The following is a 12,598-nucleotide window of genomic DNA, read 5'->3' as shown; positions in this document are numbered from 1 at the left end:
GATCTTAAAAAAGAGGTATTATTTAATTTATTGTAATAACTTACACCAAGCACACTATATATGCTTTTCTCTTAAATATAATTATATTTTGATTGCAGTATAACCGTCATAAGCATAGTCATATGATTATGAGTTTTAAAAATGTCTAATAGATTGTGCCTGGTGGTTTCTGAATTTATATATACTATTAGGAAGTAATTTGTACTTCTCAAAGGTTTTATAATACAATTTTTTTGAAATTCCTTTAGTAAATAGAATATTTTATCCTTTTCTTTTCATATTTGTTCATTGTTCAGGGATGGAGTTGTAATATAAATAGAAGTATATACTACATTAATTTTAAATTTTTAAAGTAATTAAATTTGATACAAGATATGTTTTAAGAAAATATTAAAATTATAACAAAATATTATGAGCTAGTCTTATGGATTTTATATCATAACAAGTAAGTATTAGTCAAGATACGTAATCTGGAATTGAAAATAATCTCTTATATGGAAATTGAACCTTATTGGAGAATAAAACTGTCCTCAGAATTAAGCATTGTAGTTTGTTTAAATACCATTTTAGAATACACACTAGAAATAGGTACTTACCTCAATACTACAGAAGGATAGAGGCAAAACTGCAAACAGTGCTCTTACGTGTTCTCTTGTCCAGAAGTTCAGAATGGGATCCTCAATGCTCCGAAGACAATCAAGCAGTTTTAGGCACATATTTTCACATAGATCGACCTGCTAAACCTAATGAGTGTTTTATTGCTTAGTTCAGACTTGCTGAGGGAAAGAATCGTATTGTTGAGAGAACAACAAAATAGTCATTTACAATATCTGACCTTGCTCTAGAGAGGATTTGGGGTGGGTTACGAGACTAGATTAAATATGGCATGTAAGATATATTTAAAAATTTCTGTGAAGAACTTTCATTTTCTTCTTGGATAATAAAAGTTAATGATATTCTACTTTTTAATACATTTCTGCTATATATTTTGTGTCTCTGTCCATAGTAGAGAAAACAGTACCTTTATACTTTTTTCCAAGGCTGAATATTGATTTGTTACATGATAGTTAATCCATCCTAATGAGAATTAGTAGTGATTAATTCATCTTAATGAGAATTGTTACTAAGTACTTCATTTTAAGTAGAATTATTAGTGACTAACCAGCTTGGATTTCTCATTAGGCATTCTTTTTTTTTTTTTTTTTTTTTGAGATGGAGTTTCACTCTCATTGCCCAGGCTGGAGTGCAATGGTGGGATCTCAGCTCCCAGGTTCAAGCGAGTCTCCTGCCTCAGCCTCCTAAGTAGCTGGGATTACAGGCATATGCCACGATGCGCAGCTAATTGTGTATTTTTAGCAGAGACAGGGTTTCTCCATTTTGATCAGGCTGGTCTTGAACTCATAATCTAGGTATTCTTTTAATCTAGTACTTCAGTGTAGGTGCACTTATATTTAAGATGTGAGATCTTAAATTAACAAATGGCTATCTTTCTCTATTCTGTTTCTATTCTTAGATTAATGATACAGATAAATATAGATGCAGATAAATATAGGAAAACAATTTATATTTTATTAAAATATTTAAATAGAATTTAAATATACTGATTCTTTTATTCATTTAACAAATATTTATCAAGGTTTTCTGTGGATGAGACACTCAGTACCAAGATGAATTGCATGTGGCTATTGCCATCAAAAGATGGATATATTACATAAATGTATAAAGTAGGAAACAGTGGGTTATAGAGAGTTATAGAAAGTGTTAGAGTTGCCAAAAACTATGGAAAACATAAAAGGGATTAATGACTGACTCCTGGGCAAAAGATACATGAAGTACAGTAACATACGTAATATAGTAATATGGAGATTAGATGGAAAAGGCTATCTAAGAGGAAGGCGTGCATAAACAAAGATAAGGAAGCATGAAAGCATAGTGTTATGAGGAATAGTTGGGAATTCATTGGAATGTAGAGTGCATGTTGGAAGATAAAATTTGAAAGATAATATAAGTTCACAGTTAGATGGTTGCTCCCTCATTTTCTTGCTCCATTTTTATAAATTTTATCTCCATCTATTAGTTTGATCTGTTTTTTTCTTGTCTCAGATGATTTGATGTTGTTTCAAGACCATTCACACTACTATATCTTCTCATTTAAAACCTCCTGTCATTGATTTTCTTTCTTGTTTTCTTCATTCATTCCTTGAACTTTCCTTTGACCTTTTATATTTCTCTTACTCAGATTTTCTCTTCAGAACACCCTTTTTGGGAAAATTGTCACTTGGCAAACACCTTGCAGTCTGTCTAGAAAGAGCCAACCACTCTGCCCTCAGTCTACTCTAAACATATGTTTTTTGGTACCTATCACAATGCAGTAGTTATCTTTTAACATTTTAACATTTCCCACCTGATTATGATCTTACCCATTTGTTTGTTTTCAATTTTGCCTTCTTGTTGGTACATAATAGATCCAATAAATGTTTTGATAAACTGGGTAAGTGTATTACGATTAGTTTAATTTGGAAAAAATTAAGGTTTTATCTTTAAGTTTTAGAAGTAAGAGTGGAAAATAGAATGAAAATTATAGAAGGAATGTAGAAGTAGAATAGGCTATATCTGTTAACTTTTTTGACAGATAATTTATATGCTTCAGTCAGGGAAGAAGGAAGTCTAATATTGTTTCACACTCCAGGGTGCCAGTAGCTGGAAGTCACTGGAAAAGGACATGCAGAAAAGTGGGTAGAGTGGGTTCAGTGTTCAGTCTAGCAAATTTAAGGTGCCATCAGAAATTATTACAGAAATACATCATAGATATTTGACATTTTAGGAGTAGAGTTTAGGAAAATAATCAGGGTTGAAGATAGTTTTGACTGTTGTTCATCTATAAAGGACAGTGTCATAACTATAGCTAATTAGTTTTACAAATATAAAGATATTTATGAAATGTTTATTCTTGGTTACAGTGTGGGTTCAAAAATTATTAAGTATAAAATATTGCTGAAATGTAAACAATGTAATATTCAAATATAAAGATTAACCATGTGACAACCAATAATTTTGTCACCATTTTCTTAAAACCACTGTTCTGCAATGGCAACAAAAGCCAAAATTGACAAATGGGATCTAATTAAACTAAAGAGCTTCTGCACAGCAAAAGAAACTATCATCAGAGGGAACAGGTAACCTACAGAATGGGGAGAAATTTTTGCAATCTATCCGTCTGACAAAGGACTAATATCCAGAATCTACAAAGAACTTGAAACAAATTTACAAGAAAAAAACAACCCATGAAAAAGTGGGTGAAGGATATGAATAGACACTTCTCAAAAGAAGACATTTATGCAGCCAACAAATGTATGAAAAAAAGCTCATCATTACTGGTCATTAGAGAAATGCAAATCAAAACAACAAGATACCATCTCACGCCAGTTAGAATGGCAATCATTAAAAAGGACACAACAAATGCTGGAGAGGATGTGGAGAAATAGGAATGCTTTTACACTTTTGGTGGGAGTGTAAATTAGTTCAAGCATTGTGGAAGACAATGTAGTGATTCCTCAAGGATCTAGAACCAGAAATACCATTTGACCCAGCAATCCCATTACTGGGTATATACCCAAAGAACTATAATAAATCATTGTACTATAAAGACAGATACACACATATGTTTATTGCAGCACTGTTCACAATAGCAAAGACTTGGAACCAACCCAAATGCCCATCAGTGATAGACTGGATAAAGGAAATGTGGCATGTATACAGCATGAAATACTATGCAGCCATAAAAAAGAATGAGTTCATGTCCTTTGCAGGGACATGAGTGAAGCTGGAAACCATCATTCTCAGCAAACTGACACAGGAACAAAAAACCAAACACCGCATGTTCTCACTCATAAGTGGGAGTTGAACAAGGAGAACACATGGACACAGGGAGGGAAACATCACTCACTGGGGCCTGTTGCGGGGTGGGGTGCTAGGGGAGGGAGAGCATTAGGAGAAATACCTAATGTAGATGATCGATTGATGGCTGCCACAAACCACTATGGCATGTGTATACCTCTGTAACAAACCCGCACGTTCTGCACATGTATCCCAGAACCTAAAGTATAATTAGAGGATGTGGAGAAATAGGAACACTTTTACACTGTTGGTGGGACTGTAAACTAGTTCAACCATTGTGGAAGTCAGTGTGGCGATTCCTCAGGGATCTAGAACTAGAAATACCATTTGACCCAGCCATCCCATTACTGGGTATATACCCAAAGGACTATAAATCATGCTGCTATAAAGACACATGCACACGTATGTTTATTGCGGCACTATTCACAATAGCAAAGACTTGGAACCAACCCAAATGTCCAACAACGATAGACTGGATTAAGAAAATGTGGCACATATACACCATGGAATACTATGCAGCCATAAAAAATGATGAGTTCGTGTCCTTTGTAGGGACATGGATGAAACTGGAAAACATCATTCTCAGTAAACTATCGCAAGGACAAAAAACCAAACACCGCATGTTCTCACTCATAGGTGGGAATTGAACAATGAGAACTCATAGACACAGGAAGGGGAACATCACGCTCCTGGGACTGTTGTGGGGTGGGGGGAGGGGGGAGGGACAGCATTAGGAGATACACCTAATGCTAAATGACGAGTTAATGGGTGCAGGAAATCAACATGGCACATGGATACATATGTAACAAACCTGCACATTGTGCACATGTACCCTAAAACCCTAAAGTATAATAAAAAAAAAAAAAATTAAAACAAAAACAAAAACGCTAAAGCAGAAAACAAAATAATAAAGTAAAATACCATACTGATGTTAAAAAAAAAAAAAAGCACTGTTCCGCATCTATGGACTACATTTTAATAACATTAAATGTCGATTGAAAACTTTCATTTGATTAATGTTGGAAAGCTTGTGATTTTTTTTCAATAGTAATTTTTTTTAGTTTATGAATTCAGTCATGGCATTTATTTCCTTTTAGGCCCACACATCCAGAAAAGCCAAATTCTTTCAGTTATACGTACAAGTCACATATGCTTCTATGTGGTTTGCTTTGCATATATAACTGATATGATTTATGTATTTTTATATGAAACCATTTATCTTATAAGTGTACTTTTAAGATAGTAAGTTTGTAAGAAAAATATTCTCCTCTTAAAAGTCAGACAACTTGATGAGCTTCCAGAAAGTTAAGATATCTATTTATCTATCTTTTTTTTTTTTTTTTTTTTTTTGAGACAGAGTCTCGCTCTGTCACCCAGGCTGGTGTGCAGTGGTGCAATCTCGGCTCACTATAAGCTCTGCGTCCTGGGTTCTCTCCATTCTCCTGCCTCAGCCTCCTGAGTTGCTGGGACTACAGGCACCCACCACCACGCCCGGCTAATTTTTTTGTATTTTTAGTAGAGACGGGGTTTCACCATGTTAACCAGGATGGTCTCCATCTCCTGACCTCGTGATCCACCTGTCTTGGCCTCCCAAAGTGCTGGGATTACAGGCATGAGCCACCGCGCCCGGCCTTATCTATCTTACTTATATCTTAAAAAGTATATGAAAATATAAAAATGTATTACAATATTATGAAAGGAGGTAAGTTTGTTATTCTAAAGCTGTAATTATATAGCTTAATATGTTTTCGTTTAAAGCATTTTAAACTGTATCATTTAATCTCATGCAGATCATTCATTTTTCTGAAGCCAGAAGATGAGGACTATCAAATGTGTGAAGGAATTGACTTTGAAGAGATTATAAAAAATGATGGTGCTCTTCTAAAGAAGAAATGTAGATCTAAAAACCCTTCTAAGAAATCATTTCTCATTAATATTGTTCCAGAAAAAGATAATTTAACATCTCTATCAGTGTATTCAGAAGACGGTTGGGATTTACCATACATAATGCATTTGTGGCCACCTATTCTGCTCCGAAATCTTCTTCCTTACAAAATTGCTTATTATATAGAGGTATCGGCAACTTGTTTTAGTGCCTTCCTGTTTTTGATTTTGTAGTTTCAGTTTTTTAAGATTAAGAGCAATAAAAACTATTTTAAAGATCTAATAAAAATTAGAATACTAGTAAAGAATAGGTAATGCAGATATTCTTTTGCAACAAGTATGAGAATTATTATTGAAATAACATTAAGAACTAGACTTCAGTGACAAAAAAGCATGCTACATTATGTTGTATTCTTTTAGTGCTGATTTTCTTCAAAGATTGTATACTTTGTGAAGTTGCTTTTTTTCTTACATACTCTTTGTTTTAACAGATTGTGTGGTTTCTTCCTGTTGTTACAACACAGGAATCCATACATCTTAAGATTTTATGTAAATATTTCATTTGCGATGCTTATCAAATGGAAGAAAGTAGTTCTTCATTGTCATCTATTATAGGTTTATTTTACTTTTAGAATTACCATTTGCTTTTTAAAAAAATTTTTTTGAGACTAGGTTTCTCTCTGTTGCTCAGACTGGAGTGCAATGATGTGATCATAGCTCAGTGTAGCCTCAAACTTCTAGGCTCAAGTGATACTTCCACCTCAGCCCCCCAAGTAGCTGGGACTACATGTGCATGTCATGCCTGGATAATTTTTTTTAATTTTTAATTTTGTAGGGACAGGGACTCACTATGGCTTGTCTCGAACTCTTGGGCTCAAGTGATCCTCCCGCTTCGGCCTCCCAAAGTGCTGGAATTACAGGCATGAGCCAGTACACCAAGCTGTTTACACTTTTCTGATACATGTCTCTTTTGGAGGAAAAAGTTAACTTATTTATGGTTTTAAATGTGTATTTCCATATTGAGTAACAAATTATCATAGTGGTTAAGAATTTGTACTTTGCTGTCAGGTAGATTTGAAATTGCATCCTAGCTGTCATTTGCTAGCTATATGTTCTTAAGCAGGCTTTATTGCTTTTCTAAATCTTTTGTTGTAGTCTGTAAAATGAGAATAATAATAAAATTTGCTTGGTTAAGGCATGGGGAAAATCAAATTAGATTGTGTATGTAAAGGGTTTGGTACAGTGCCTGACAGACACAGGGTTGCCATTTATTTATCACTCTAGCACTACCACCACCATTGTTATTTTGTGGAATATTATTTAACTTGTAAAGAATCAAGAACTCCTTACTTTTGCTTTAATTAATTTAAAATCAGGAGATGAAGAGATTCCTATATTATTATAATAGGAAAAGAATAGGATAGAGATGCTGGAAAAACTGGTGAGATATTCAGATGTACTGTCAATTTATATTTCTATTCTCATAGAACTTTTAATTGGATGCTGTTAGTGATCACATTCTGTCTGCCAGTTTCCAAAGGGTATGATCAGTTTTTAGAAAGACAATTGAGCCATGGTATGGGGAAAGGACTAGAGGGGACAAGAGCGGTTAGGAGACTCTTAAACTGAGAGGTCATATAGTGACATGAACCAAGATAATAGAAGGGAGGGTCGAGGGAAATGAGCAGTTTGGAGAGATACATACGAAGTAATAATACAAACAGTGATTGGAAATGGGTGATGAGGGATTGTGGAGGTAGTAGGGATTACTTATTTTGGATTACCATCAGTTTTTGCCCACATTTTATATTGTTTTGTTTTCAAAATAAAAATCACTAGTGGTTAAGATTGTCTTTTTGTTGTTGTTTTACCAATTATAGTGTTTTATGTTTATAATTTCCAGGGGAGTTTCCCATTATGTTATTTAATCTCCACAGTTTGTCCTTTGAAGTAAGTCATTTAGATCATTTTACAAATACAGTAGCTCAAATCTCAGATTAAATACCATGTAGAGGTTTACACAGTTGACAAAGTTAGAACTTGAATGTAAGTCTTCTGACTTGTTTAGAACTTGAATGTAAGTCTTCTGACTTGTTCTGATAGGTATTTCAAAAGCATTTTTTGCAGCATTTGGAGTACATAAATAGAATTTTGAGGCATATTATTCTGCAACATTTTAAATTTTGTTTTGTTTTTTTTTTATTACAGGGAATTGAAAATCCAGTTTTTACTCTAAGTGAAGGACATTCAGCCCAGATTTGTACTGTACAGTTGGATAAAGCCAGGCTACATTTAAAATTACTTGACTATCTCAATCATGATTGGAAAAGTGAATATCACATAAAGCCTAATCAGCAAGACATTAGTTTTGTCAATTTTACTTGTGTTACAGAAATGGAAAAGACTGATTTAGATATTGCTGTCCATATGACTTATAATACTGGTCAGACAGTTGTGGCATTTCATAGTCCTTATTGGATGGTCAATAAAACTGGCCGCATGTTACAGTACAAAGCAGATGGAATTCATCGAAAGCATCCACCTAATTATAAAAAGCCAGTTCTCTTTTCTTTTCAACCAAATCACTTTTTTAATAACAATAAGGTATGCGATGTTTATTCTGTTTTTCCCTTGTCTTTAGCTACTTGTCACTTTTTAGTTTTTAAAGTTCTGAGTAGTAAATATTATGAAACTTGGATAGAAATAACTTGTTAAATATTTGAGGCCAAAAAGATTAGAATTTAATATTATAAAGGTTTAGTGCATTAACAATATAATATTTTGTTTATGCTAAAAAGTAATTTATCAGTTTAAGCAGGAATTTTTAAAGGTACCTAAACTGTGATGTATTTGGAATATTTTTTCCTAGGTTCAACTTATGGTAACTGATAGTGAGTTGTCCGATCAGTTTTCAATTGATACTGTTGGTAGTCATGGAGCTGTTAAATGTAAAGGCCTGAAAATGGACTATCAAGTGAGTTCATTCTATGCTTATCAAGAAACTTTTATTTTAAATGTTTCTATTAACTACTTAATTAAATTTTATAAGGATGTTATGATACATAACAGTTTTTGAGCTGTGAATTTTTTTTTCTTAGGTTGGCGTCACTATAGACCTGAGCAGTTTTAACATTACTAGAATTGTGACATTTACCCCTTTTTATATGATTAAAAACAAAAGCAAATACCATATATCAGTGGCTGAAGAAGGAAATGATAAATGGCTCTCTCTTGATTTGGAGCAGGTGGGTAGATGAATTTCAAAAATATACCTCTTTGGATTCTATTTTCTCCTTGAAGTTAGATACCTAAAGTCACCATGTAATGTTTTAACTCCCCTTACTCCAATTTTGTTTTAGTTTCATGAATCTTCATTGAATATTTGTGCCCGGCTCTAGAGGGATGGGAAGGTTCAATTTTTAATAATTAGATAACTAGGAATGCCCAGCTTGTTAAGGGAGGTAGATGTTTAACAATTACTAACCACTTTGGTTAAATACAGCATCCAAAGACTAGATAAGATATAAATGCATCAAAGAGAAGGAAATTACTTATTCTGTCTAGGAAGCTATTAGGAATGCCTTCAGAGAGTAGGGTAAGCCAGACTCTTCTTCAAGTTATTTGAGGAGAGTAGTAACTTGGAAGTGAAATTTTGATTTTGTGCCATCATTAAACCTTTGAGTAAGAGTTTTCTGAATGACTGACAGAGGTTGATGGAATATTTTATTTTTGAAGAACTTTTATTCTAAAAGTTAGGATTAGAGAAGTTTTTGCTGTTTCTATTCATTATTCCTTTTTGCATACAAAACCATCCTTGTTGGGATTATTCTTGAAGTATATTCTTTAGAATTTCCTTTAGGGCTGGTTTTGAAGGTAAATACCATCAGTGTCTCTAGAAAAATCTCTCTGGCGGGAGGGACAATGATCGGGATATAAACCCAGGCGTTCCAGGGGGGCAATGGCAACCCCCTTTGGGTCCCCTCCCGTTTTATGGGAGCTCTGTTTTCACTCTATTAAATCTTGCAATTGCAAAAAAAAAAAAAAAAAGAAAGAAAAATCTCTCTGGCTGCCTTCACAGTCTTTCTTCTCTTTGTCTTTGATGTTCTGCAGTCACGCTGCTATATGTCTATAAGTGGTTTACTTTTTATTTACCCTTCTTGAGGTGCTTTACTCCTAGATCTGCGGATTAATGTATTTCATGCTTTTTGTAAAATTTGCTACTATTGTCTCTTTAAATATTGCCTCTCCTCCATTCTTCCATTTTTTTCCATCTAAGCCTTGAAATCAGACATGTTGAACATTCATACTCTATCCTCCATGTCTCTTAATAGCTCTTTTATATTTTCCAACTCTCTTTGCTTCATTCTGGGTAAGTTCTACATGGACATCTTTCCATTTTTTTTTTTTACTTTTGCTGTGTCTGAACTACTATTTAAGTCTTCAGCTGAGTATTTGAATAATTATAGTTCTTATTCCCAGAAATTTCACCTTTTTTCAAGTATATTCATTCTTTCAACAAATATTGTTTATTTTTTATGTGACTTGCAATATAATAGTTAAAGCCACAATAGTTAAAGCCCATCTTTATGTAGTTTACATTTTAGTGGGTATAAGGGGAAACATTAATAATACCATAATCAATTAGTGTATAGTATGTTTCAGAGTGACAAGTCTAATGTGGGAAAGTCTGATGTAGGATAAGGGACATTCAGAGTTTGAGAGCCAGGGGTGGTCTCTAATTTTATGTAAGGTGGTTAGGATAGGACTCATTGGAGTGACATTTGAACAATGACTTCGAGGAAATGAGAAAGTTAGCAATTGTCAAGAGCTCAGCTGAGGAGGAGACAGCTGAGCTGCCAGGTGTCGGAATAGCTGATTAAGACAAGCCACAATGAAAGTAACAGTCAAAGCTTTAATCACTTACTGTGATAGTACAGATTGAGCATCCTTAATCTGAAAATATAAAATCAAAAATGCTCCAAAATTTGAAATATTCCAAAATCCAGAACTTTTCAAGTGCCACCATGATGCCACAAGTGAAGAATTCTACACCTGACACTTTATGTTTTTCACTTTCTTGTCATTTTTTTTTTTTACTGTTAAGTAGTTATGTGTGAATAAGTGTAAGAAAATGATTGTTTATTGGTAACACAAATTGAGAGTCAGGAATGATGGTGATGCCACACAACCACAGATTGTCAGCATGGGTGGTTGAGATAGTGACACATTCTCTTTCTGATGGTTCAATATGTACAAATTTTGTTTCATGCACAAAATTATTTAAATATTGTATAAAATTACTTTTGGGCTACGTGTATAAGGTGTGTGTGAAACATAAGTGAATTTTATGTTTAGACTTAGATACCATCCCCAAGATATCTCATTATATATATGCAAATATTCCAAAATCCAAAAGAAGTCCAGAATCTGAAACACTTCTGGTACCAAGCATCTCGAATAGGGGATACTCAACCTGTGTAAGTAGGAGGCTAAATCAGAGAAAGCACAATTACCACCTATGCTGGAATGGCACTGGACAAGGGTTAGGTGGATCAGCACAGACATGGGCATTGTCTCACTGTCTAGGAAACCTTGAATAAAGTGTCCGGCACTTTTATGGACCTGGGGGATGGAGTAGGACAAAGCGGAGGAGCTAGGAATGGGAATGTGCTGAGCACTGAGAGTAGACAAAAAGTGTCTTCACTTTTTGTGAAGTGACTATACGCTTGTTTTAAACTGATCATCTGTGTCCCAGGACTCAGCTCAGGCGCTCCCTTTCCCCCTGATAAAGAGGTCCTGCAGGGGCTCCCAAGGAAGGCCTCTGCCAAAAAGCTCCCATAAAAAGCCTCCAAATGAAGTGCCTGGGCTGGGAATGCAGACATGGATAAAAGCTTTGGGACATGGTTGCTTGAATCCTTAAGACTGCAGTGCCCTGGCTGTGCGCAAAGTCAGGTTATATTCCTAAGGATGTCTCATATCTAGTTCCATTAATTCCATTTTATGGTTGAATAAAACTGTCTTTAACAAGCTAAGACACTTAGGTCTAACAACCAGGTTCTGCTACATTGTCCTCAAGTTATGTGATTATGATCAGGTACCACACATGAGCAGTCTCATTGAAATATATGAAGGGATCAGTCTGGTCAGGGCCTAAGATGGAGTTGACTTAATAGCTTACAGACAAGGCTGGTTCTTCATTCTTGTTCTTTTAGCTCTGTTTCCAGATTCTTTTGTCCAGTCTTCTTTCTAGTACCTTGACTATCTCCTATTCTTTTAGTTTGGTTTCCAGATCACTCATGTTGAAGTTACTTCATAAAATTCTGAGCTTCTTTCCTACTCTGAACTTTGAATACTGCTTTTACTTTTTTACCCTTATTTGACAACCAGATGCTAGATTTAATACCCGTTCTGACATGTCATTTTTGCGTACTTTGATTTCTGCCTAATTTCCAAATAATGTTCATACCTGATTTTGATTTTTAGTAACTGAATGTACACTTGTTTTAAACTGATCATCTGTGTCCCAGTTCTCAGCTCAGGTTTCTTGCTGATTTTTCAACCCTTCTCTGTAAGATCATGACCACATTAAAGTCTCTTTTCTTGCCAGCAGTTCACTTACCGTAGCTCTTCAATTTGCTATCCATTGCTTCTTGAATGCATAGTGCTGACAAGTGACAATCCATCTTCAAGTTGAAAGTTTACAACTGTTTAAACAACCCAATAACTACAGCAGTGTTAAAACAGGTTTTTTTATAGTTTAAGTCTACCCTGATGGGAATTATTAATATGATTTATGTATTTATGGTGAAATCTGTTT

The 12,598-nt window shown here is 34.5% G+C and overlaps 1 protein-coding gene across 5 annotated transcripts in view; it reads left to right on the top strand.

The window, feature by feature from the left end:
• VPS13A (vacuolar protein sorting 13 homolog A) overlaps positions 1 to 12,598 on the top strand; it is a 264,964-nt gene that overhangs the window by 177,100 nt on the left and 75,266 nt on the right. For all 5 annotated transcript variants that reach the window (XM_055272202.2, XM_055272201.2, XM_063636975.1 and 2 more), the window contains 4 exons: positions 5,688 to 5,970; positions 7,990 to 8,385; positions 8,651 to 8,755; positions 8,880 to 9,026. In XM_055272202.2, coding sequence (XP_055128177.1) covers positions 5,688 to 5,970; positions 7,990 to 8,385; positions 8,651 to 8,755; positions 8,880 to 9,026 — 931 coding nt within the window. The remainder of the gene's footprint in view (positions 1 to 5,687; positions 5,971 to 7,989; positions 8,386 to 8,650; positions 8,756 to 8,879; positions 9,027 to 12,598) is intronic.

Source organism: Symphalangus syndactylus, chromosome 3, assembly GCF_028878055.3.
Source record: "Symphalangus syndactylus isolate Jambi chromosome 3, NHGRI_mSymSyn1-v2.1_pri, whole genome shotgun sequence".
Lineage (NCBI taxonomy): Eukaryota > Metazoa > Chordata > Mammalia > Primates > Hylobatidae > Symphalangus > Symphalangus syndactylus.
This window is presented reverse-complemented; position numbering and strand designations above follow the sequence as displayed.